Below are 24,369 nucleotides of genomic sequence, written 5' to 3'. Positions count from 1 at the left end.
CTTTACAGCTTGGCTGAAACAGAAAAACCAACAAAAACAAAGTAAAAAGGTATGGAGTGCATTAATAAAGCAGTCAATGTGGTTTCCTATTGTTGCGAAATTCAACAGGAAAGGGGAGGGGGGTTCTGTGGTGGTTACAGCACAGTGATCATACTTAATCCTGACAGTAAAAATCTTATAATGAGGCCTGTTTGCAGATTTGCTTTCAGTTCAGATAGAGAAATAACAGTGGTATTAATAAGTCCCTCCAGCCTGACCAGGACTTCCTGTAAGCAGATTAAAGCTTGTGTGGCTCCACATTCAGCTTCAGATTCGGACCCACCACTTTAACCTACCCAAACCACTTTAAAAAAAAAAAAAAAAAAAACCTCCCTGATGCATGACCGCAACAGGAAGCAGGTGAAGTTGCAGAGCTCGTTTTCAGATCGACAAACAGACAAAGTTTTCACAACTTGTTTGCTTTTCAACGCTGCACGTTTTGTCATTGTGATTCTATAACCACCATATTTACATATACACTGACCCTTGACCCTCTTTCTGAGGCCTATCCTATTACTGCACTGAACCTGGACAGGAATGCCAGGGATATGGGGCGACTGGAGAAAAAAAAAAAGAAAAAATGTGGGACTGTTTCTGGGTCAAACTGAAGTCTGGCTGGGAAAATGTGGGTGAGGAAAATGAACAAAGAAATGCATGAAACTCCCACAGCAGAACGAGAGGAAGACAGAGCAAAGCCGCCAATTATGAGACACTGACTCATTTTTATCACCGTAAAAACCTACAGTAAGTCACCACTTACAGGAATGATCACCGTCTGGTATGATGGATGATTAGTTCCATTACCGTACGTTTACCATAAGCAGGCACGAGACAAATGACTCATTCAGGTGCATTAAGTTAATTGCATTGAGTTTAAAAGAAAAGCTCACACCTTATTTTCAATGTCAATGTTTCATGTTGACACAGTTGACACAGCCAAAAGGATGAACAGTGTTTGTTCCTGGAGCTTTGGCTCAGTACAAAAGAGAACTGGTTCATAAAGGAACAGTCCAAGGACGTTCAGGGGTCCTTGAAGACCTGCCAGACTCTCCAGCTTTACATCTCAATGCATCTGAACATGGAACATTACTACTGACCACAGAAGCAGTAAATGTGGCTGCTTAAGCTCTAAGGTTGACTGGCTGGCTTTTTCTGAGCTTTTCATTATATATTTTTGCTTGCGTGATAACATCTACCCCTCAATATGCTGTTAAAGACCGCTTAAAAGGTCACCTGTAAACGTTACATTATGTCACACAATTTATTTCACTTAGAATTAGAGAATTAAAGCAGAAGTAAGCGATATTTTTGTGTTAATATAAGTCTTAAAGAGTTATATCTTCCGACAGCAATCACTTACATAGAGTGTTTGGACCGAAACACGGGTCTCTCAGTCCCTCTGCTCTGCTCTGAGCCGAGGAGAAAACTTTTCTTGTATCCTACAATTTTTATCCAATGAGGAGATAGAACAGCATGAAGGGCTGTGTGTGCAGCCAAGGGATGCGCCTGAATGTGGTGACGTAGGGACGAGGACCAATAGATCCATGACGAGGGCGGGGGCTGCTAACTCCATCGGCTGACAAGACGTTATGGTGCGTTCAGGGCAACTCGTAACTCGTGTTTTTCCGACCTGTGAAGTCGTACCAGTTCGATCTGGTGCGAGTTCACGGGTCGGAAGTTACGAGTGGCCGTTATAGTGACTTTCACAGGTAAAACAGGTCGGAGAAACTCGAGTTGCGGGTCGTGAGTCGTGAGTCGTGACTTGAAGCTGTAACTTACGGTTTCAAAAGCCTGCCTGGAACGCAGCATTAGCCAAAACGACCGCTTTAAATGTGTCCAAATGTCATTGTTGTGACATATGAGATCATCTAAACAAAGATGTGCAACCTGATGTTATCTACACTTGTTTGTGCTGTGTGCATGGTAACTTGCAAAGCCTTTCTCAGCTCAGACTGAACAACATCCCGAACAAGCAGCCAGCCCGTCACACCCCTGCCAACATATATAGACAATCATGGGCAATTTACGAGTCTTCCGTTCGAACCTGTCTTGCATGTTCTTGGACAGAGGGGGGGAAACAAGCAAAAACACTTGATATACTAATTCCACTTGAGAGTATAGAACTTCCTCATATGCAAAGTCATCACAGTGAGGTTTTTCTGCTCACCATGTAATAGTTGTGAAAGCATGGGAGGAGGGCTTCCTGCCACCTCTTTGTACAACAACAGATAAACAAAGCGTCTGAACCCCCTGCACCAAATTCTTTTGGCTAAATTTCAATTGGAGCCTGGGGGAAATAACTGGACAAAGGCTTTTGCCAGTTTTGGCATTTACAAACTAATAAGAAGAAATTCCTTCTGCTACGACTAGAATGAGCAAGGCAGTCTGGTATATTTTGAAACAATGTTAGATATGGTGATCATGCGGTCTCTCTTTTGTGATCTCTGGGAAATAACATCAATAGGAACCAGACATTTGTGTCACTTGATATGTCGACCTGACATTTAGTACTATTTCCATAGCTCAACAGTAAAAGTGTTTGTAATTCAGGGGCTTTACAACTGCTCCACCGCTTTTCTTTTACAAAATCCAAACCACAGGACTTTCCGACGGAAACTCGAATGTCTCCTCTCAGACTGTGTCCGCAGATCCTATAATTGTGGCAGCGTAAGTAGGTACAGAAATGGAATAAAAACCAGAAGCCCGAAAGTCAAGTGGCATGCAGAGAAATTTCATGAGAAAAGGGAAGCTATTTTAACTTAGACGAGTCACAATGCTGAAACTCATCTACACAAGTTTTAGCCCAGACCTCTGTTGTACACCATTCCTCCCTATAACCCTTTATCTTATGTTTAAAGCAGAAGTAAGCGGAATATTTGTGTTAATATAAGTCTTAAATAGTTATATCTTCCAACAGCAATCACTTATATAGAGTGTTTGGTCCGAAACACGGGTCTGTCAGTCACTCTGCTCTGCTGTAAGCCGAGGGGAAAAACTTTCCTTGTATCCTACAACCTTTATCCAATGAGGAGAGAGAACGGCATAAAGGGGCGGTCCTCTCTGTGTGTGCAGCCAAGGGACGAGGGCGGGGACTGCTAACTCCATCGGCTGACAGAAAGTTAGCCAAAACGACCGGGTCGCTTACTTCTGCTTTAATTAAGGGGAAAAGACCACATAAATGAATATACTGTGTACAAAGTTGTGGAGACGCAGCAACATTTTGAAATGCACTCTTATGTCACTTCATTTCAGAATGTAGTTTTTACTGCTATAGATGTGATTTACCATCACTGGGACAAGCAACAGGATCAAAATATAAACATTACTTAATTCACACGTTAATAAACCATTAAACATCACCCGAGTTATTTTCAAGTAACTGTATGTGTATTATTTTTAATTATGGTGTAGTTACATATAAGTGCAAATGTAATATAATCTAATATGTAATATTTTACACTTTTTGTATCTTTTAAACAAACTGATGGTTGTTTTTCTCCTAACATGATCACATGCAGCCCTCAACTTGGTGAACTTGCAGCCCATACACTGTGATGCTTTGACTGCAGCTCACTTCAGTCTTTAAGTGGCAACTGACCGACTTCTGCTCAGTACTTTTCTGGGGTCTTGCAGGGCGTTTTGCTCAATGGTTTGACCAGGAGAGACTCACATGCACCAACATGTATGCACTACTGGACCAGAACTAGACCACCACACATACAGTGTGGGTGGGAGCATACACCAAACAGTGTGCTCCCAGCCTCCCACACTGTTTAGCTTTTACTTTCATACAAACAAGACAGACCAGAGAGGTAAACTTATTCCGCACCATTGCACCACACAACAAACCCACAGTGAACACGCTCAAATGATCACACCAATATTCTCATCATAAAAAACAGAGTTGATGATGCTAATGTACATATTTTAGTGTGTTGGTGTTGCCTAACAGATCAACAAACAAAACTTATCTGAGTCACACTTAATTCTGACTTCTGATTTGTGTAATTTCTGTCCATGTACATATATTGGTTGTTACATTTTGTAGGTCAAGGTTGAGTCTTAATGAATTTAAAAATGAGTGTTGCATAGTGCGGGTGGACACCGGGTTGCAGCAGCCTTGCTTTGAGGCGACTGTAAACAGCCCCGGTTGTGTAAGTGGAAACAGGGAGGGCTCTGTGTGAAGCCCTGCTCCCTGTGGGGAATCCTCTGGAGACAAACAGGCTTGTGCTGCCTTGTGATGCCAGAGGTTTCTCTAGGCACTATCCAGCTGCAGTGCTGAAGAACGTCGACATCTGAAGTGAGTTTAACTCCAGATACTAAAACATGCAAATGCAAATTTTAGACACGCGCCAAGGCATTAGTCTTGCAGTATAAATGCGATTTGCATGAATTTATCTAAGGTGGATGTCTTTCCTTATTGCATTCATGGAAGACCAATCATGTATGATACTGGATGTCTAAAGACCAAACAGCAGGTCTAAGATGCAGTGGGAAAGAGAGAGGCTGATTTTATTCTACAGAAGTCTAAACAGCACCAGACAAAGAGTGAGTGCACCACTAAATATCTAAAGAGCTGCAGAGTGAAATGGTAAGAAGCCTGGATTTTCTCCCCCCCTCTTCTGTGAATCTGGGACAGTGACCATTAGATGCCAAAAAAATGTATCACAGAGACTGACAAACAAGGTAAATCTTCATCCTGCCTGCAGTAGAGAACTCATTTTCTTCCACAGCCTTACTCTTTGATAATGTCTTATACTGCGGATGTATTTCACATTAACATTTTGCCTGGTGCAGCTCTAAAATCACAGATTTCATCTGAAGGAGCTGTAACTTTAGGGTGGACAGATAGAGTTCTGCCCTCGGGGACTAGAGCGGCTGCATGTCTGCATGGTGCTCTGTCTCTCTGCCCTGACTAGACACCAGCAGTGAGAGCAGATGCAGAGATTAGATGTGAATTAAAGACAGAGAGCGGGTAACAGAGAAGCTAAGGCTTTTCTCAGCTTTAATAACACTGAATCTTACATAAGACTAATATGCTCACACACATACACTAAGTGACATGACTGTGCGCAATAATCCCTACTGTCTGTCTGGACTGATGTCATAACATAACACAGCCAACGTTTACCATAGAATATACATCATGTGGAAAAATTAGGACACCCTTTGAAAGCCTGTGTGTATTTTGAACATATTTGGACATACGGATATTTAATATCAATTTTAACAATACTAGGAGATTCAAGTAATGTAACTAAACAATCAAAACTGAAGAAAAGACTTTTCTGTAAAATGTAATTCTAAAAAAAATGCAATTTTTGGTGAGGAATAAGTTAGGACATCCGTACATTTATTCACGCTAAAATCACACACAGGTGTATCACATCAGGTGCACATGATCTGAACATTGTTACTGAGCTTTCTGAAGGAGGCTTGCCCTATTTGAACCTCAGACGTTTACTTTGGTGAGCTCCTGACTGTTAAAGTGAGAGGGAACACCATGGTGAGATCGAAAGAGCTGTCTGAGGTCTTCAGAAAGAAGATTGTAGCAGCTTATGAGTCTGGTATATAAAAAGATCTCAATAACTATTTGAAATCAGCCAGGACATTCAAAACAACTGCCAATGTGCCCAGGTCTGGCTGTCCAAGCAAGTTCAGCCCGAGAGCTGATCGCAAGGTGCTAAAAGAAGTCTCCAAAAACCCTCAAATGTCATCACAGGACCTACAGCAGGCTCTGCTAGAGTTGATGTACAATGCACAAGTGTAACTTGCATGGGAGGTGTGCAAGGAGGAAACCTTTGCTCTCTAAAAGAGCTTTAAGAGAAACATGAAGGCCAGACTGAAGTCTGCCAGAGAGACTGTAGACAAGGCCAGGACTTCTGGAATAATGTTCTTCGGATGGATGAGTCTGAAATTGAACTATTTGGACACTAATCAACCAAATGGGGTGTCCTAATTTTTTCACATGACGCAGGGTTCCTACGCAAGTATGGAAAGTATGGAAAAGTATGGAATTTGGTTTTATACATTTCCAGGTCTGGAAAAGTATGGAAAATGGAAACTATTGTATAGAAATATATTTTTCTTAATACTTCTCTGGGTTTGGTCTCATCTGAAGTTATTTGGGTTAATTATTTCGTATGCGCTATTATACTTAGCTACAATCTCCAGGAAATTATTTGGTTACATAATAGCATACACAATAATGAAAATAAATGATAAACTGCATGCTTTTTTTCATATTATGCACATCTATTTACTCAAATATCACAAATAATTTGAATTTTTTTACAGAGAAGTCCGGAAATTAGGGTCTGGAAAAGGTATGGAATTTGGAAATTTCAAATGTGTAGGAACCCTGTGACTGTATATACACATGTACACTGTTGTAATCTATTATTCATTTTCTCACCACAGTGATTATAAACAGTGCATGCTGGGAGTTCTGCAGATAAGAACCGAGCTCTGCAGATATCTTAAAATGTAAAAGAGGTGGGGATGTTTTCAGTTTGGTGTCACACGTGCACCTCTGTTACTTGTACTGACACATTTACATACAGTTAGGACATCGGTACCTGTGGTCAACTTGAGCAAGTGACATCACAGGCCTTTGTGCAGGGAGTGGTTTACTATGTCAAGGACAACATGGTAAAACAACTGTAAAGCTTTTACTGTCACATCTTTTAAAGATTGCTGGACAACAACACTGCGACAGAGTGTGTGAGCTGTGTGTGTATGTATGATGTGTGAATTAGTTAAGTGGGTTACGAGGTGCCCCAGCTTACTCACGTACGCCACTTACTAATTAACAGAAATACACAGTTATGTTCTGCAACAATGACCTACAAATGTCAGATGTTTTTTTTGATACAAATTTTATTATCTCACAAAATGAATTTCAGAGAGACGTTGCATTCTCACTGCTGTGACATCAAAGTCTTTGTTGACGACTGATGGGGGTAAATGGGAAATAAACATGTACGTGTGAGACAATGTCTGACAGTCATCTCGAAGCTCTACTTCCTAAATGGAGAACGGGGTCAGAACTTGTGACGAAGCCACAATTATGCTGCGGGACTGTCACTCACAATGATGTCATGATACTAAACATAGCGTCTTTAAATCCAGACAAGTGGCAGTCATTATCCGTACCCAAATATAGTATACAGTGCTTAACCTGCACATAAACATACGGTAAACACAAAAACAATACACAGAGCGTTTTGCCATCAGCTTGCTTCTGTGTGCCAACAGCCTTTGTACAACAACAACAACTGAGCTCTTGACTGTTGGGAAATGCCACAATGACCAGCTTAGATAGCAGACATGAATCATCCCCTCTGTTTGTGAGCTTTGTAGATCAACCAGTATGCCAGTTGCTGGGTATGGTAAATGTGTGGGTTTTTTTTTTTACATCTGGATTCAGATTGCACTTTTAAGTTGTTTTGGAGCTACAAAAACAATTCTCATTACAGTCATACATAAACTCTTCTTCCCTTACCTTATCTCTATCGCTCAAACTGTAAAAAATGTGATGATTATTTAGCCCAGGTATGGCTCTTTCCCCTTAAATCAACTTGTTTTTCACGGTTAAACATTAAGTCAATAGAGCCGTAAAGTGGAATCATGCAGAAAAAGAAATGAGAGACCATAAAATTGTTGCAAGGATTTTTAGAGTCTACAAACAAATCAGTAGAAAACACCTTTGACCCTTCAGCACTCGCTCACCTTCAGTCCATCGCTGGGGAGACGATAGCCAAACCGTGCAGGCATGTCATCAAAGTTGTCCGTTTTGTTGTCAAATGAGTACTAAAAGATGGAAAAAATTATGTTTTATTATTGTTATTAATAGTATATCAATATATATCATCAAACCAAACAAAGATCTTGATTTAACAAAGTGATAAATTCAGCGGTCTTGACCACTAGGGGCAGGGCCGGCCCCTGGCATAAACACTCTATGCGGTTGTTTAGGGCCACAGCCGTTAGGTGGGGGGCCACATGATCAGAAAGGTACCAGGGTTCATCAAGTCATTTAAACATCCTGAGGTCTGCATGCACGCTATGAGCTTTATATGTAATGTGAAGTCAATATTCAGCTTCTTTTATCTCACATTTGAGACATTTGGTGAAAACAGAATGGCAGAATGACAACATTTGTGCTCAAAAAGCAATCTTACAAAATTTCATTTTAGACTTGTTTTCTACACTTATCTATTACTGTATTCATATCCTATTTCAAGCACCAAAAAACAGTTCATTCTCATGACTAAAGGAGTGTTTTCACAAGGGATTTGAAATTTTTCAAAAAGCAGACCTCAAATTTCCAGCATTTGGCCTAAATTATTTCTTTATACAGTGTTCTAGGACAAATTGGCCTCAGTGTGCTTACAGCAGAGGTTCTAATATTTAGACATAAAACACTTGAGTATTGTTACATCTGCAAGTATCTTAAAAAGATCAATGTAAGAAAATATGTAAAAGTCGAGAAAATGGCCTCAGACCTAAGAGGGCATAAACATGTCTGTATTCAGTTTTAACCAGTGATTTGGCGTTTGCACTTAGAGTGCAGGGCCACAAACAAAAATCTTGTTTAGGGCCACCAAAATCCTAGGGCCGGCCCTGACTAGGGGGTAGAAAGACACCGAAAAAATAAGTCTGATAAGAAGAGTCATCACTGTCTGCAAAACAACACAATCAGTACGGTGTGCAATTAGTTACACTGTTATATTGTATTATTGTTGGGTTGTTTATCTGTACAGCTCATTACTCACAGCGGCGATGTCGGCCTCCACAGGCAGCAGGTTGAGGAAGGCGAAGAGCTGCACGGTGAAGATGGTGTAAATCTGCGTGGCCGACAACATCAGCATTCCCAGGGACAGCAGCATCTTGGCATCACGTTACAACCCCCAGCTGCTATGCCACTCACTCACTCACTCACTCACTCACTCACAACGCAACATACACAACCATAAACACACACACACACACACACAATCACACACACACACAATGGCCTGCAGTGGAACCGCTGTGCTCCGCCTGTCGTTGTCACACCTGGGAAAAACACACATGTAAAAAGCCTTTAATGATAAAACAGTTTATTTCTATTAGCTGTAAGACCAGATAGAACCAGGAGCATGTGGTTTTTCACATGCTAGATTGAATCGTTTTGATCAGCTATTTGCTCATATTGATTGATTGATTGATTGATTGATTGAAATGTTTATTTCGAATATGAAAATAAAATAATAAAAAAGAGAATAAGACAAAACATTTAAACATGAAATATAGAATACATATTCGAAAAGGAGTGAGAAGAAGTAAAACTTATAAACTCCCACCCCCTCTCCTTATATATGACTAACTAATAACTAATATCCTTGTCTAAACATATCTTATGTTACGAAATCATGAATATAATTTATTTATAATTTACTTTACGTTTTTATTTTTTTTACTTTAGGTTTTAATTTAATTTACGTTTACTTATAATTTACTTATACACACAAATTATACATACATACTAATTATACAAACATACAAACATACATACACATGTCCACATACAGATACACAAACACACGCGCAGATACATGCAAAAGGAAAAAAAAAAAAAAACATATAGAGGAGGTATCCTTTAAACAGGCTGGTACAAATTACATAAACATTAAATGGGGCTAATGTAATCTTCTGTACTGTATTTTTCCCTCATCAGTGACATGAATTATGTATTGTTGGTTGTTTTTCCCCTAAAGAAGTCAGAGTCCAAGGTAAACCATGACGCAGCAACTTTATGGATTTGAAAATCAGCTAAGTGTTTGTCTTCACTGGTGTTTTAGGAGGAAAAAAACCATCCACAACTGGCTGATGATGGCACCAGCTATATAAAACACATTAGTTGTACTGGGTTTCAGCTGCCAGTGCGCTGCTGGACCATTTACTATTTTCAGATGTTTGACTCCTGCCAATCTCTGCAGCAGTAGACTGTGTTTTAAGTTGTATGTTTTATGTTGTGTACACCCTCTGAAAGTTCGTGTTAAGTGAAATTTCATCTTGATTCGGTGGATTGAATCATAGCTTTTAACACTATATTCAATCTTAATCCACATTTTCAAGGGCATCAACTTGAACACTTCAGGAGAAGCCAATACCAGTCCCTCGCCCTTCTTTCTTTTCCCTGTCCTCATTTAATCCTTTCTACAGACTGAGCCTGAGAGGTGCTGTGAAGATAGCTACACTGGACTCAGTATCATAAAAATATTACTTCTCATTTGTCCATTTAAAAAAACAAAACACCGTGCAAAAGCAGAAAATGTTCCCTTGAGACAAAAGTCCCTAGAAAAGTACTGAGCAGAAGTTGGTCAGTTGCCTCTTAAAGAGTGAGCTGCAGTCAAACCATCCCTGTGTGCAAGTTCACTTAGTTGAGGGCAGCATGTGATCAGGTCAGGAGAAACCAACAGCTAAAGACGTACCAGGCTTAGGACCACTACGCCATGTTGCCACACTGCAAAATAGAGTTGTAGTATTCGAGGATTACTCTTGATTGGTTGTGTACATGACATGTCACAGCCAATACGGTAGATAATAGGCTGGATGTAGTCGACTAGTCAATGGAGGAAATCTTGTTGCGAGATTGCTGCTATAATATTTTTTGTCAATATCCCTTCAACAAAGTCTTTCCATGGATGAATGGTAGCAATAGTTTCATTCACTGCAATGCTCCCTTAAGTGGAAGTCACCTTTTGTTGTATTGGCAGTGATGATTCAAGCAGATGGACAATGCAAAAAAAAACCAGCTTTAGCAGCAACTGTCTCCATTTATAACTGAAAACTATAATGTGTCCAACAGCTGCAATCACTCAACTGCTTGGACTCAAATGAAGAAAAAAATGTAATTCATTCAGTCAAGACATTTCCTGACATTTCCGCACTAAATAACTGTATCTAAATAACTTGGGAACACAATTTGTGTTAAATGGGTGTAAGGTTTTCATTATGCAACTTTATTTCCTTTCCTACTCATGCTGCTGTTGCCATTTCCCTCAAAACAAGGTTAAACACACAGTGCAAATCATGCAGCCTCATTTCCTCCATTACATCAAAACATCTGAATACAAAAGAAAAAAAAAATCCCATAAAAAAATTTATGGGAAATGTGGTATCTGACTGTACTTTCACTTCAGCTTCTGTTAGCTGAAAATAATGTGGGAGCAGCCATCTAATTACTGTCGCTTAAAAGCTGTTGCAGAGAAAGTAGTGATGTGTGGAGTCAAACTTGAACCTATTTCTTAAAGTGCTTCGCCATTTATTTGGCCATATAAGATATTCAAGTGAGTCAGAAAAAGAGTAAAATATGACCATATAACTATGACAACAACATCACATTATTCATACAGTGAATCACAATTTTAAAAAAAGTTAGCAATGTAACATTTGATTATTCTAGGGTAAGAAACACTACTAACACTTACTTGTATATTCACAGCAATATTGATATAGCTATGTGCTATTTATTTTTTATGTAAAATAAACTGATGGTTAATTATGACTGGAACTAACAATTGTTTTCTGTCTCAGTTTATCTGGTTATTTTCTTGATAGATTGGTCAATGAAACAATAAAGTGGTTATGAAAATGTCCTATGACATTAGAAGTCTTTAAGTGTCTCATTTCACCTGTCCAATAACAGTCCAACACTCAAATTTATTAAATTTTCTATCATGAGACAAAATAGGTTTACAGCTCTGAAACTTAAATATTAAATTCAATTGAAACCCTTTATTTGGACTCTGAAATATATACTGTATATAGCCTACAGTAGACCTCATTTACAATGGACGCCAGGAAACACAATATCATACTTGCACAATTTGTCAAATTGCAGATTATAAAACATTTTATAAACTACAAAAGCTAGCTGATAAATAGGAGTCTTCCTAATGCAAGAAACATACTAAAGGGGAAGTGAAGGCAACATCACTCAGCAGGAGATGACTAAACATCAAGTGACAGCAATCACACTCTGGGGAAAAAGTGAGTGATGTAGTGCTAAGATGTCTAAATTAACACAACAACATGACTGGATGTTTTTGTTTTGTTTTTTAGAGAGGAAAATATGGAAACATGATGCTATTAAGGGGTAAAAACTGCGTTTAAGTTTACAACCCTGTAGCTACTCTCCAGTAGTCGACTATGCTGGGCTGTAGCTATTACGGTTTACACACCCTAAACGGTTTTCACAAATACAGCCGGTAGCGTTACTGTCATGCAATGTGAGATAGCTACAGTTTTTTAGGGGGGTTTATTTTTACACATAGACAAATGAGCGGTGTAGTGCGGAGGAGACCTTAAAAGGTGTGCAAGCCAGCAACAAAAACAGACCAGACCGTCCTTTCCTGTTCCCGAGTTAGCACGATGCTAACGCAGGTAGCTAGCCCGCTTGCTGTCCGTCCGTGGCTGTGGCTGTTTACCTTTATTGCTGCGCCGGGGAGGACCTGTTTCTTGTCCGTGAACTCAGCCGCTGGCAGCAGGGACATCGCTCTCATTTGCTATTTGTTGTCAGGTGAAGGAAACACGCACGACAGCGAAGATTTTGGGTGTAACTTCTTCTTCATCCCAGTGGGTCAAAAAAAAAAAGAGAGTGTGTGTGTGTGAGCAATGAACAGTTTTAATCCGCTAGCTACTAGCTTCTTCTTTCATGTGAAGAGCGTAAACTTCCGCCACGTCCTCCGCTGCTCCAATCTCGGCGCCTGATTGGTCGGAGCAGCTGTCAATCATTCTGTTCCCGGAAATGACTCCAGACGTAAACAGATCCACGTGATGACACAAACTCTCCCCTTATACAGTCACATGAATGAACTAAGCCCAACTAATCATTATATACAAAGGCTTAAGAAGGACATTGATGTGAACTGTACCCACTGTGTCTCTGTCAATGAAACCTTGGTTCATTTATTTTGGTCTTGCCCACACACCAGACACCTTTGGAGCAGACTGGCACGCTTTATCAGTGATCATATTTATCCCCAGTTTAATTTATGCTGGAAAAATGTTTTGTTTGGCTACACTGAATATGATAAAAAACTAAATTCTCAGTTTTATATGATTAATTTGTTAATTATTTTATCCAAATTTTATATACATAAGTCTAAATTTTCTGGTAAGAAGCCAAACTTCTTGGAACTGTCTGCATATGTTGGTCAATATATGTTATGTTATGTTATGTTTATTTATTTGATATGGACATCACAAATACATTAAGACTGTTCCAGTGGACAGACCAGATGCTTTGCTTGAGTGTGTTTAGCACAAGTGCTAATTTTCAACACCAGTCCATAGGCGGCTAATCTAAAAATATCTCCTCCCTCTGTGATTGTGAGAATAAAAAAGCTGTTAAAACGTATGATCTTTGTAAGCTTTACAAAATATTTATTTAAGTTTATGTTTTTTCTGTATTGCTGTCATCCCCTGGCATATTTATGATTGTTTGGTTGTGTATTAATGTTGTATACACTTATTTCATCTAACTGTATTCAGTCCTGTGTATACTCTTGTTGTAAATAAAGTTGTTAAAAAAAAATGAATGAACTAAGCCAGCATATGTTTTTTCTTTGTCCCACTTCAAATCTTTTTTGGTGTGACATATATAATTGGATTGCTTTAAAAAATTAATGATGTACTGCCTCTTAAATTATACGATATTCTCTTTTATTTTGATAATCTAACCGTGGCTGTTTCTGACACTATTAATGTTATTATACTCAGTCTTGGGTAAATATCATATCCATTGTGCAAAATGGAGAAACTCTAAACCTTCCTTTTCATGTTTCATTAATGAGTTTAAGTTATTCTTTTCATCCCTTAAGAAGATAAACAACAAATATGCAACAAAATTAAGTTTAAATATTTCTCGTCTCCTTCTCTTCTAAACTTTATTTAAATTTAACTTATCTTTTGCTGCTCTGTTTTTTATGTTGAACGTGTATGCCTGGAAATTGTATTTATTTGCCTTGATTTATTTATTATTTACCTTTTTGTTTCATGATTCCCCTACTGTTCATGTTTGCACTCTACACGTGCCTGTTTTTTTTCATGTGTATTACTGTTGATATTGTCCTCATTGAGAGTTTGTATTTTCAATACTAAATAAAATAAAAAATAAAAAAATGAATGAACCAAGCCAGTTTTATCTGGTGTACTCATGTTATTCAAAAGTAATATGTCTGTTTCTGTACTTGATGCTCCCTTTACCGATGTAACTGACTCACCAGCTGGTAAAGTATGTTTTAAGCCATCTGCTAGTAAGAACAATCGTAAAATTCGTGCTCTTTTCCAATGTAATATCACTTCTGTTTCTCCTATAACATTTCACTGGAATAGTCGTGTAAATAACTTATGTTGGGGAAAAAATCTGGTCTCTTCCTCAAAAAATTTTTGTGGTTAATAAGGTGAAAGAAGTGTCATTTAAAATTATTCATAGATGTTACCCGGGTAAATCCTTCTTTATCAAATTCAGATTTGTTGACCTTGATCTGAATCGTGCCTTTTGTGACTCCCATACTGAGACTGTTACTCATCTGTTTTGGAAATGTGAATATACCCGTAAACTGTGGCAAGATATTTGTAGATTCATTTTAGATAATATCTGCTGTGATTTTGAGCTCCTCTGGCAAAATGTCCTTTTTGGATTTATAAAGAGTGACGCTCCAGCTGAAAAAGAATATTTTTTAATTAATCTCATTTTAATTCTTGCAAAGTTTTATATCCACAAGTGTAAATTTGCCAAAGTAAAACCCATTTTTTGTGTTTTCATGAAAGAACTGGAGGTGTATTTCAAGTCAGTTTCCTCTGCTAATAACAAGAAAGCTATCAAAACTATAAATCTGTGCTCCCACTTTAATATCTTTAATTCAATTTAATTTCCATTGCTCATATCCCCTGGTGTGTCTTACTTTTTTACCTTTTTATTTTATTTTATTTATTTATTTACTATTATTTATTTCTATTTATGTATGTATTTATTTTATTGTCACGTCTATTTGTTATCCAATTGTTATTAATATGATGCTCATCATATGGTTTTATGCACTGTTTATGTATTTTGTAAAGCAATAATAAAGTAAAAAAGAACTAAGCCAGTTTTGTATTTACAGCCTTGTTACAGTTGAATGAGTTTGTTACGAGACTGGCTGCTGAATGTAAAGTGGAGTAGGCTATCTGTAGATTTTAACTGGGAAGGAAAGAAAGCGTCAGCTCTTTTCCATTGACACTCTTTTTCCTCCTGCTGAACTGCTGAAAACAGTTGACACTTTTAAATCACTAGCACCCTCTATGGCCCAAAAAAAACCTGAATAAATACAAATACATCGGATCAAAATCAGTTTAACAACTTTGATAATCCCCCGGTTTACTCAGGGAATTATTTTTGCTTTAGTAGCCTAATCCATTTGAATGGGCTACTTCCTCCGCCACTGTTTACATCTAAAAGTAGTTGTTTTTTTCTCTTTTTAATGTAAAATTACAGTACACAGAAAAGAATGATTGCTGAAATCTACACTTTTGAATACACATTTTTACTGCAAGTAATTAATTTCACCTTGTTCATTACTTTACCTCTGAGTAATCCAAAATTCAACCTATTCCTCCATAAAATCAAGGGTTGCTTTATGAACCAAGTTAACAACCCAATATAGATATTAATGTGAAATTCTGGAAAACTACTCATAAAATTAAGTTTAGCATGATGCATAGGCTATGTGTGAGTCAGGAGCAGCAATATCTCAAATATCATATACTTAGATTTCACTTGTGCTGTGTTTTTTGCACAGAAAGAAGAGTTCTTGCTATGAACCAAGACTGAACACAAAAACTTCAGACTTAAAAAGGTCACATGCAAATTAGCAGTCTCCTGTAAAACTTTATAGAAGAATCGTAAAAGTCTATCAAAGAACATTTGGGATAACTGTAACATTCTTTCAACACAGTGTGAAGGCAGTGGGTAGTTTCACAATAAAGACAGAGCGCAGAACTGACGTAAGACAGTGCTGGGGTTTGTAACTCAGGTCCGACATGCTGAAAAACACAGTCCTGCATAGACCAACTTCATGTGGCAACGTTACAGCAAAATTAGGTGCCAAAGCTGTAATGAAGGTCCTATGTACATTGAACTTGTCCTGTAATATAACACAACTACACCTGAACTTTGAGACTGTGAGTCTAGGCACATGTGATGATGAGTAGGCTACTAATGGTTGCTGTAAAAACAGGCAGGTCAGGTGCACAGATGACACGAGAGTTGAGCTTTGTGGTTTAACTGTTGTCACGTTCATGACAGCATCTTATCAAAATGCTGACGAAGAATTCTTCAGTTTACAATGCACTCACTGGCCGGCATAATTTTGTACCAAATGACTGATTGTGATTGTTCCCGTTTTCCCCAACTCTGCAAGGCTTTTTTTCTTTTCTTTTTTTTTTTTTTTTTTACTTAGATAACTACCTTTACTTTTTCTTGTATGGCATCAACATGTGTTTACTGTTTCAATTTATTTAAGCTTCATCTTTTTCATTCAACATTAGTAGAAAGGTTCTAGCTACTCTTGTCTGTGGGGGGAGAAAAAAAATTTAAAACCCAAATTTCCTTTTGAAACCCCAAATAAATAAACTTTCATCAGTCTATGCCAGTCTGTGGTGTGCCTTCCCAAACTCCCACCCACCTCCTCCCCACTTACTTCAAATGACTCTGCCTGTAACAAACACCCCTCACACACTCCTCAGTCCCATCCTACAGGGCAGCCAAACAGACGAAGGACGGATGTCCCGACTATGAAGGTCCTCATCTACTTTGACGGCTCCTGTGAGCCTTTTGACATTTCTCCAGATCAGACGGTGGGGGCCATGAAGCGGATGGTTAAGGTAACAAAAGCTCCACTCAGGACCATGGAGGTCCTGAATGGACCTTATTTCCTTGTCAGGTTTTGACTGCATTTTGTGATGGGTTGAATGTAGAGGAAAAAGAGCTAGGGTGGTGGATGGATTTGTTACATCTTGCCATTATGTTGCTTGTAACGGTGAAATAGTACTGTATACTGTACATTACAAAATACTTTGCGGTTGAATTTGCATAAACTTAAAAGGAAATAGACGGTTTATGATGGTCGGTGTCAATCTATTCAGGGCCGGCAGCTGGCATAAACACTCTATGCGGTTAGCCGGTGCATATTCTCATTTGCCCAGGTCATAGTATTTCAAAGGAGGTTAAATCGAAAGCAACTGGACTTAAACAAATAACAAATAACTAAGTCCAGTTGCTTTCGATTTAACCTCCTTTGAAACTCTATGCGGTTGTTTAGGGCCACAGCCGATGGGGGGCCACATGATCAGAAAGGTACCGGGGTTCATTCAAGTCATTTAAACATCCTGAGGTCTGCACGTGCACACTATGAGCTTTATATGTAATTTGAAGTCAATATTCAGCTTCTTTTATCTCACATTTGAGACATTTGGTGAAAATAGAACGGCAGAATGACAACATTTGTGCTCAAAAAGCAATTTTACAAAATTTCATTTTAGACTTGTTTTCTACACTTATCTATTACTGTATTCATATCCTATTTCAAGCACCAAAACAGTTCATTCTCATGACTGAAGGTGTGTTTTCACAAGGGATTTGAAATTTTTCAAAAAGCAGACCTCAAATTTCCAGCATTTGGCCTAAATTATTTCTTCATACAGTGTTCTAGGACAAACGGGCCTCAGTGTGCTTACAGCGGAGGTTCTAATATTTAGACATAAAACACTTGAGTATTGTTACTGCAAGTATCTTAAAAAGATACATTTAAGAAAATATGTTAAATTCGAGAAAATGGCCTCAAACCGCAGAGAGCATAAACATGTCTGTATTCAGTTTTAACCAGTGATTTGGTGTTTGCGCTTAGAGTGCAGGGCCACAAACAAAAATCTTGTTTAGGGGGCCACCAAAATCCTAGGGCCGGCCCTGAATCTATTAGTGTAAAATTAACACTGGAAAAATGTTTTTATTCACTTCACTGGCAAAGCAAATGTTGACACAGAATATGGTCAATCACAAACCTAATTTCTTGGTTTATTCTCAATTGCAGCTCCACTAACTTCCTTAATCCACTCTTCTCTGCAGGAAAGATTTCTTGTACAACTCTCCAGTGACGGGCAGGTACGCAGCTACCTGGAACTGAGCTATGCTGGTGCTGCTCTGCAGGACAGCTGGGCTCTGAGCGACGTGGGCATCACCAGTGGCAGTGCCATCCGATGTCTGATAAAGGTATTAAAACACCAAGAGATTTTTTTTTTTTACAGATTCTCCACATATACAAACTACTTGGCGCACATTCAATGCCCTGCTCAGCAACACCTCAGTATGGCGGACACTTGCTGTCACAGAACGTTGAACATGGTCCATTTGTTCACTTTTCCCCACTTTGTACATATTAAAACACACTGATGTTGCTAAAATCATCTAAGTGTATACCTGTTCATATCTTCACATCAATGTTTTCTCCTCAAAGACATTCTTCTCACAGTGAGTAGATTTAATGTCAGGCTGGTGCAGGAATATGGGACAAGATGTTCCCATGTGAGCAGCAGTTTGAAGGTAAATGTGTTTATGGCTGTCTCAGATCTTTAGTTTGTCCCCATTACTTGGTTTTTAGTATTAGGAGTCATTCCAGGCACATCACTGGGCAACCATGTGTAAAAGTTGATAGTTGTAAGCGTGTGTGTGTGTGTGTGTCCCTTCTCAGCTTTTGTCATTATTTAACAGCCTGTAGGTAATAAAGTAGCTGATTTCTTTGTCCTGTTTCTCCACAGACTTTCCTTGTGCTGGTCTGGGCTACACAGCTTTGACATTTCACATGTTTTGTTGATACCAAAAATATTGCAAATATTCTGCACATCGATGAGTTGCCTACATCGGCCAAAAATCATTTGCAAGCCAGACAGAATATCATCTACAAAGCTTTTGATAGATAGATATAAATTACATAGTTTTCTGCTGATGTTATTTCATTGAAAATTCTCTTTATTTGATATCTGTGTAAAAAGCATTTCAGTTTGTTGGTTTCTTACTGTAATATAAACAATTCTAGAGAATTCAGTGTGTATCACAAAGTCTAACATCAGCCACAGAGGGGCAGCAAACTCCAACGACACCACATGATAGCCCTCATAATGAGCCACCATACAGCATTCCCTCTTAATTTGTACATTTTTTTTTTATATATTTAACTAAAAGACACATACTAGTGATAAAGTATGATTTGAGAATATATTATATGAAACTGTTGGAATATTATATTTGATGTATAACAGCTACTGTATGTCTTTCATCCTATAACAGTGGTTGCTAATATATAAAACATAATGTAATGAACTAAAAATGTAAAATGTGAACTTGACTAATGAACCATCTTGTGACTTGAGTTGCTTTCATGTTTTCCTTATGAACATCAAGGCTGTTGTGATTATTTTCCAGTGTGAAAGAAGACCGGTTCTGCATGTGTTCAGTGCTGTGACGGGAGAGATTTTTCCAGTCCCAGGGAATGAGGCACTTCTGCATATGTCTGTTGCTGGACTGAAAACACTGGTGTCCATGCAGAGTGGCCTCCCTGTCAGCACCTTCAGACTGAGCGCACATACAGATGTGCAACTCTACGACTGCAACCAACTACAAGACTATGCCATTGACGTAGGTAGGGTAGGGTGCGCTTCTGTGCTGCTACATATGTGACTGAAATGTGTTGTTTTGTGGTGAATGATGTGTGGATAGCTACGCAACATTATACTTGATTATACAACAAGTAGTTCCGACCAAGCAATCTGATTGGTCAATAAGACATTTAGAACGTGCTCAAATCAGCATTACAGCACGGCTGACTCATCACTGAAAATATTACTTCGCCATGTCATGTTGTTTACACATCTCCATGGCAACATGGACTTTTCCCCCTTTTATTTTGAAAAACGTCATTTATTACTCGTGAAAATAAATCACAAACTACACTAACCTCCTGTAGGTTGTTCCTGACAGCTGCCAAAGTCACATTTATAGAACAATTATTTTATTTTATTTTTTGTTAATATATTGTAAACTTCCCCGTTACAGCCGAGAGGATTGTCTCCCTCCCATGTGTGTAACGTTACAAAGTCGGAGAGACACGAGTTGTGATCGCGGTGAATATGTTTTTTAAAATATGGCCTGGAGCTGAATATTTCATTGGATAAAACGGAGGTGATTACCTGTATGTTTCTCTCTCTCCCTCTCTCTTGCTTGCGCCTTTTGGGCTTTTAAATAATCTGGAGTAATCGTTTGTCTTTCTCTATCAGCTGTGTCGGCGACACGGCGCTATAACTTCATTTACATGCAGAGTTTGCGGTTGTAGAAGCTACATCTGTGAACGGAAAAAAACGGCATCTTTGTTATAACTTGGGCGAGTTTGTGCAGTGTTGATTTAGTTCAGGAAAGTCCGAGACCGCGTTAAAACATGAACGTCAGCTCAGAGTTCACTCATCTGGGACTAGAAAATCATTTCTGTTGCTAGGTCGTTACTAAGGTTCGGACTATTTGCTGTAGAGGTGAACTAGGTTCCATTACACATAGGAGTCTACTGACGTGACTGATTGTGTTTCAGTTATTAGTCAGACCCCATTTATTTCCATGGAAACGGGAAGCACACTCGCAAAAAATTTTAAATTTTGAGAGCAAAACGTCCATCAACATGAATATTATTAATTATACGCTTTATTTTGTTGGTAATTGTTGTATAATCGCAATATTACCCTCGAGGGTGTGCTTAAACGTAATTTGAGCACTTCGGTGATGCTTGCGGACCTCGGCGCAAGCGCCTCGGTCCTGACCGCATCACCGTCGTGCTCAAATGACGTTAAAGCACACCCTCTCGGGTAATATTGCTTAATTCAGTGACAGGAAGATATCTAAAAAAAAACTTGATTTAGAGTGTACAGCCTTCATCTGTGATAAATGATGGTTAAAAGTTCAAAGGGTCACTGCTCTAAATGCTAAAATTTTATCATCTGGCATGAAACTGATTTTTCATTTTTTATTTTAATTATTACATAGGTGCTACTCTGCGTTTGGACACATGGGATGGGTGGGTGGAGTTTCTCCAAGGATGCCTCCTGGGCCACAGACTGACAGTCCAGAGCCACCTCTCAGAGATGAGGATTGTGATGAGGTCATAAATTCCTCACATGAATAGAGGTTGTTGTGTATTTAGCGTATGCATAGTGCAAACAAAACATTTAATGTAGCCGAGGTGAAACTCTCCTCCAGGGCCGTTGTATAGGGGAGAAAGGTGATGATAATTCTAGGGGCCCAGCGCCCAGTGGGGCCCATATAAAACCCCAGTAGTCTAATCTTTATATGACTGATTTATTCTGTGTAAGACCCTGACTAATACTCATAGTACACTGTAAAAACTCAACATCTTTCCAAGAATATTTGTCTTATTTCTTGTCCAAATGTCTCATTTCTAGTCAAAACTAATCTCTTTCCACTTAAAATAAGACTCATCACCTAAAAATTAACTTGTTTTTAGATCATTTTCACTTAAAGCAGAAGTAAGTGATATATTTGTGTTAATATAAGTCTTAAATAGTTATATCTTCCGACAGCAATCACTTACATAGAGTGTTTGGACTGAAACACGGGTCTCTCAGTCCCTCTGCTCTGCTCTGAGCCGAGGAGAAAACATTTATCGTATCCTACAGTTTTTATCCAATGAGGAGAGAGAACGGCATGCAGGGCTGTGTGTGCAGCCAAGGGATGCGCCTGAATGTGGCGACGTAGGGACGAGGACTGTTATGGTGCGTTCAAGGAAACTCGTATTTTTACGACCGTGAAGTCGTACCAGTTCGATCTGGTACGAGTTCACGGGTCGGAAGTTACGAGTGGCCGTTATAGTGACTTTCACCGGTAAAACAGGTCGGAAAAACACGAGTGGGTTGCCTGAAACGCTACAAAGTCGTAAGTTGTGACTTGAAGCTGTAATTTACGATTTCAAAAGCCTGCCTGGAACGCAGCATTAGCGAAAACGACCGGACCACTTACTTCTGCTTTAAATTCACAATAAATAGAAAAATCTGCCAGTGAAAGTAAGTTTTTTGTGCTTGTAATAAGGAAGAAAAACTTGCTCCACTATCAGATTTTTTCTACTTATTCCAAGTGAAAATATGCTTGAAAGAAGTAAAAAGTGTCTAAAAACAAGCTACTTTTAATATGATGTGTCTTATTTTAAGTAGAATGAGATTTGTTTTGACTAGAAATTACATTTTGACTAGAAATAAGACAAATATTCTTGCTAAGATACTTGAGTTTTTGCAGTGTAATGCTGCATTAGCATCAAAACAAAGAAGGCTAAATAAAAAACGATAATACATACAGTAGTCTAAGAAAAAAAAAAAGGAAAAGTTAGGGGGAGGGGCCCACTTTAGTATTCTTTAAGGGGGCCCAGAATTTCTAGCAACGGCCCTGCTCTCCTCTTTCTTCCAGGTTTCAGCTGCGGGTAGCGCTGTACATTGCTGCCTCCTTAGGCCACCTGGACCTGGCAGACTGGCTGCTGGAGAGGGGGGTGCATGCTGAGGAACCAGTGGGGGTCCATCCATTCCGCCAGTGGTGCCATCAAACCGCCCACCAAGACGCCGGAAAATGTCCCATCCATGTCGCTGTGGAGCGCGGTCAGCTCCTCATCCTCAAACTGTTCACCACCAAGAACCTTTTGACCTTGGCTTGCCGGGACCCCGCCGGTCGTGACCCCTTAAATATTGCCATTCAGCACGGTCACAGGGATTGTGTGCGCTACTTAGCCAACAAGCTGTGCTCAGTAGTGTTGCTGCCAAATATGTCCCTGCCCATGCGCGTATACCTCCAGATGAAACACTGGCTGAGTTTGGGGCAGAAGAGAGTGGTCTCCGATCAATGCCAGTGCATCAATGATCGATTCCAAGCCCGAGCGGGGGACACGTTGCTGGTAGATGGCTTCAACCAGCCACACATGTCCTCCAAATCCAAGAAAACTGAGACCAAGCCAAGAAGAGGAATCAGAGCCAAAGCTTTGCAACCCTTACCCCCCATCACCAACTTACGTTCATTATCCCACTTCCCCTCCCAAAGGGCTCCACCCCAACTACCCAGCATGCAGTCTGTGAACCCCAGCGACTTTAAAGAAACACAGAAAAGGTGGAAGCAGGATATAAAACATAGAAGTGGTGGCCCTTTGGAAAACACAAAGAGGAGAGACAGCAAATTTACACTTCCACCTGTTACAGGAGAAAATTTCCTCAAACCAGTGTATCGTGAGGCCTTCTCTCAGCACCTTGGCCGAACACCAAGGGAAAATGCTATATACTGCTTGAGTATAGCCAGGTGTCTACATTTTCTACTGTATAATGTAGTTGTGACTCACTGCAGGTGTGGTAGATGTTATCATCATCTCATTTCAATGTTTACATTGGGGATTTTAATTGCTATATATAGCAGCTTTAAGTTTCTGTGTGTAATGAGCTCTTTCTTTTCTTTGATAAAGGACCTTCACAGAGAAGCCATGGGTGAAGCAGCTGAGCATAGCGCGGACTTTCATCAGGAAACATGTCCACTCCGTGGCTTAATACTCATGGATCCCATCAACGCAGACAAGTGCCATTCAGCTCTATCACCCATCAGAACAAATGCGTGTGGATCTCCCATCAGCTGCCTGAAAAACACTGTGGACAACGAAGAATTAATCCTTCAGAGTGACAACTGATAAGTGCTCAGGCTTTAAGTGTCATTAACAATAAAAGTTTTATTGTATTGTATTGTATTAAAAAGATGTCTGTCTATACTGTAGCCTACATGCTTAGCCAAATCTCTGCCTTTCAATGTACAGAAAGAAATGGTTAGACAGACATTATCTCTATAGGTAGGAAGGAAAATGGCATGAATGAAAGTTTGTGTTGGACAAAAGTCCAAGCAAGGACTTGCCTCAGAAATGCATGGTGAAACTCAAGGCTAACATTGAGTATAGCTATAGGCTATAAGATTAGCATGTGACCACCAGAAAAGAAAAATACTGTAACCCTTATATGTCATTTGTGTTAAGATTGATCAAGAATTAAAACACGTGTATCTTTACTTTTGCATGTTATCTATTTATCTATCCTCCTAGTTTGAGTTTGTGGATTTACAATTACCCCTTATCCCACAGCCTACACTTTTTAGGCTACATACACTGTCTTGTCGCACTCACAATTCAGAGGAAAATATCCATAGGAAATATCCTCTATGCCAGTGGTTCT

The 24,369-nt window shown here is 39.2% G+C and overlaps 2 protein-coding genes across 2 annotated transcripts in view; one reads left to right on the top strand and one right to left on the bottom strand.

The window, feature by feature from the left end:
* The window catches only part of rnf13 (ring finger protein 13), a 49,213-nt gene extending 40,221 nt beyond the window's left edge, over positions 1 to 8,992 (bottom strand). The window contains exons 1-2 of the mRNA XM_085774564.1: positions 8,817 to 8,992; positions 7,771 to 7,851 (exon numbers count right to left, since the gene is read on the bottom strand). Of these exons, the coding sequence (XP_085630690.1) occupies positions 7,771 to 7,851; positions 8,817 to 8,930 (195 nt within the window). The 5' untranslated portion in view covers positions 8,931 to 8,992. The remainder of the gene's footprint in view (positions 1 to 7,770; positions 7,852 to 8,816) is intronic.
* A 7,814-nt stretch (positions 8,993 to 16,806) lies between these two features.
* On the top strand, positions 16,807 to 23,843 carry LOC146988837 (protein ANKUB1-like). Its single transcript, XM_085775423.1, has 6 exons — positions 16,807 to 16,956; positions 18,197 to 18,340; positions 19,550 to 19,766; positions 21,155 to 21,269; positions 22,586 to 23,458; positions 23,619 to 23,843. Exons 1-6 carry the CDS (start codon positions 16,867 to 16,869, stop codon positions 23,698 to 23,700), a joined length of 1,521 nt encoding a protein of 506 aa, XP_085631549.1. The 5' UTR covers positions 16,807 to 16,866; the 3' UTR covers positions 23,701 to 23,843.
* Positions 23,844 to 24,369: the final 526 nt, after the last annotated feature.

This window comes from Trachurus japonicus, chromosome 4 (assembly GCF_045865225.1).
Source record: "Trachurus japonicus isolate A0001 chromosome 4, Traja_1.0".
Lineage (NCBI taxonomy): Eukaryota > Metazoa > Chordata > Actinopteri > Carangiformes > Carangidae > Trachurus > Trachurus japonicus.
The sequence above is the reverse complement of the archived record's forward strand: the minus strand, read 5'-3'. Positions and strand labels throughout refer to the sequence as shown.

What these genes read in the sequence shown, in the direction of transcription:
- LOC146988837 (XM_085775423.1), top strand. Translation starts at nt 16,867, where the DNA reads ATGAAGGTCCTCATCTACTTTGACGGCTCCTGTGAGCCTTTTGACATT. An exon ending in CCATGAAGCGGATGGTTAAG is followed by an intron (nt 16,957 to 18,196) that starts GTAACAAAAGCT and finishes TCTTCTCTGCAG; the next exon opens with GAAAGATTTCTTGTACAACT. An exon ending in CCATCCGATGTCTGATAAAG is followed by an intron (nt 18,341 to 19,549) that starts GTATTAAAACAC and finishes ATTATTTTCCAG; the next exon opens with TGTGAAAGAAGACCGGTTCT.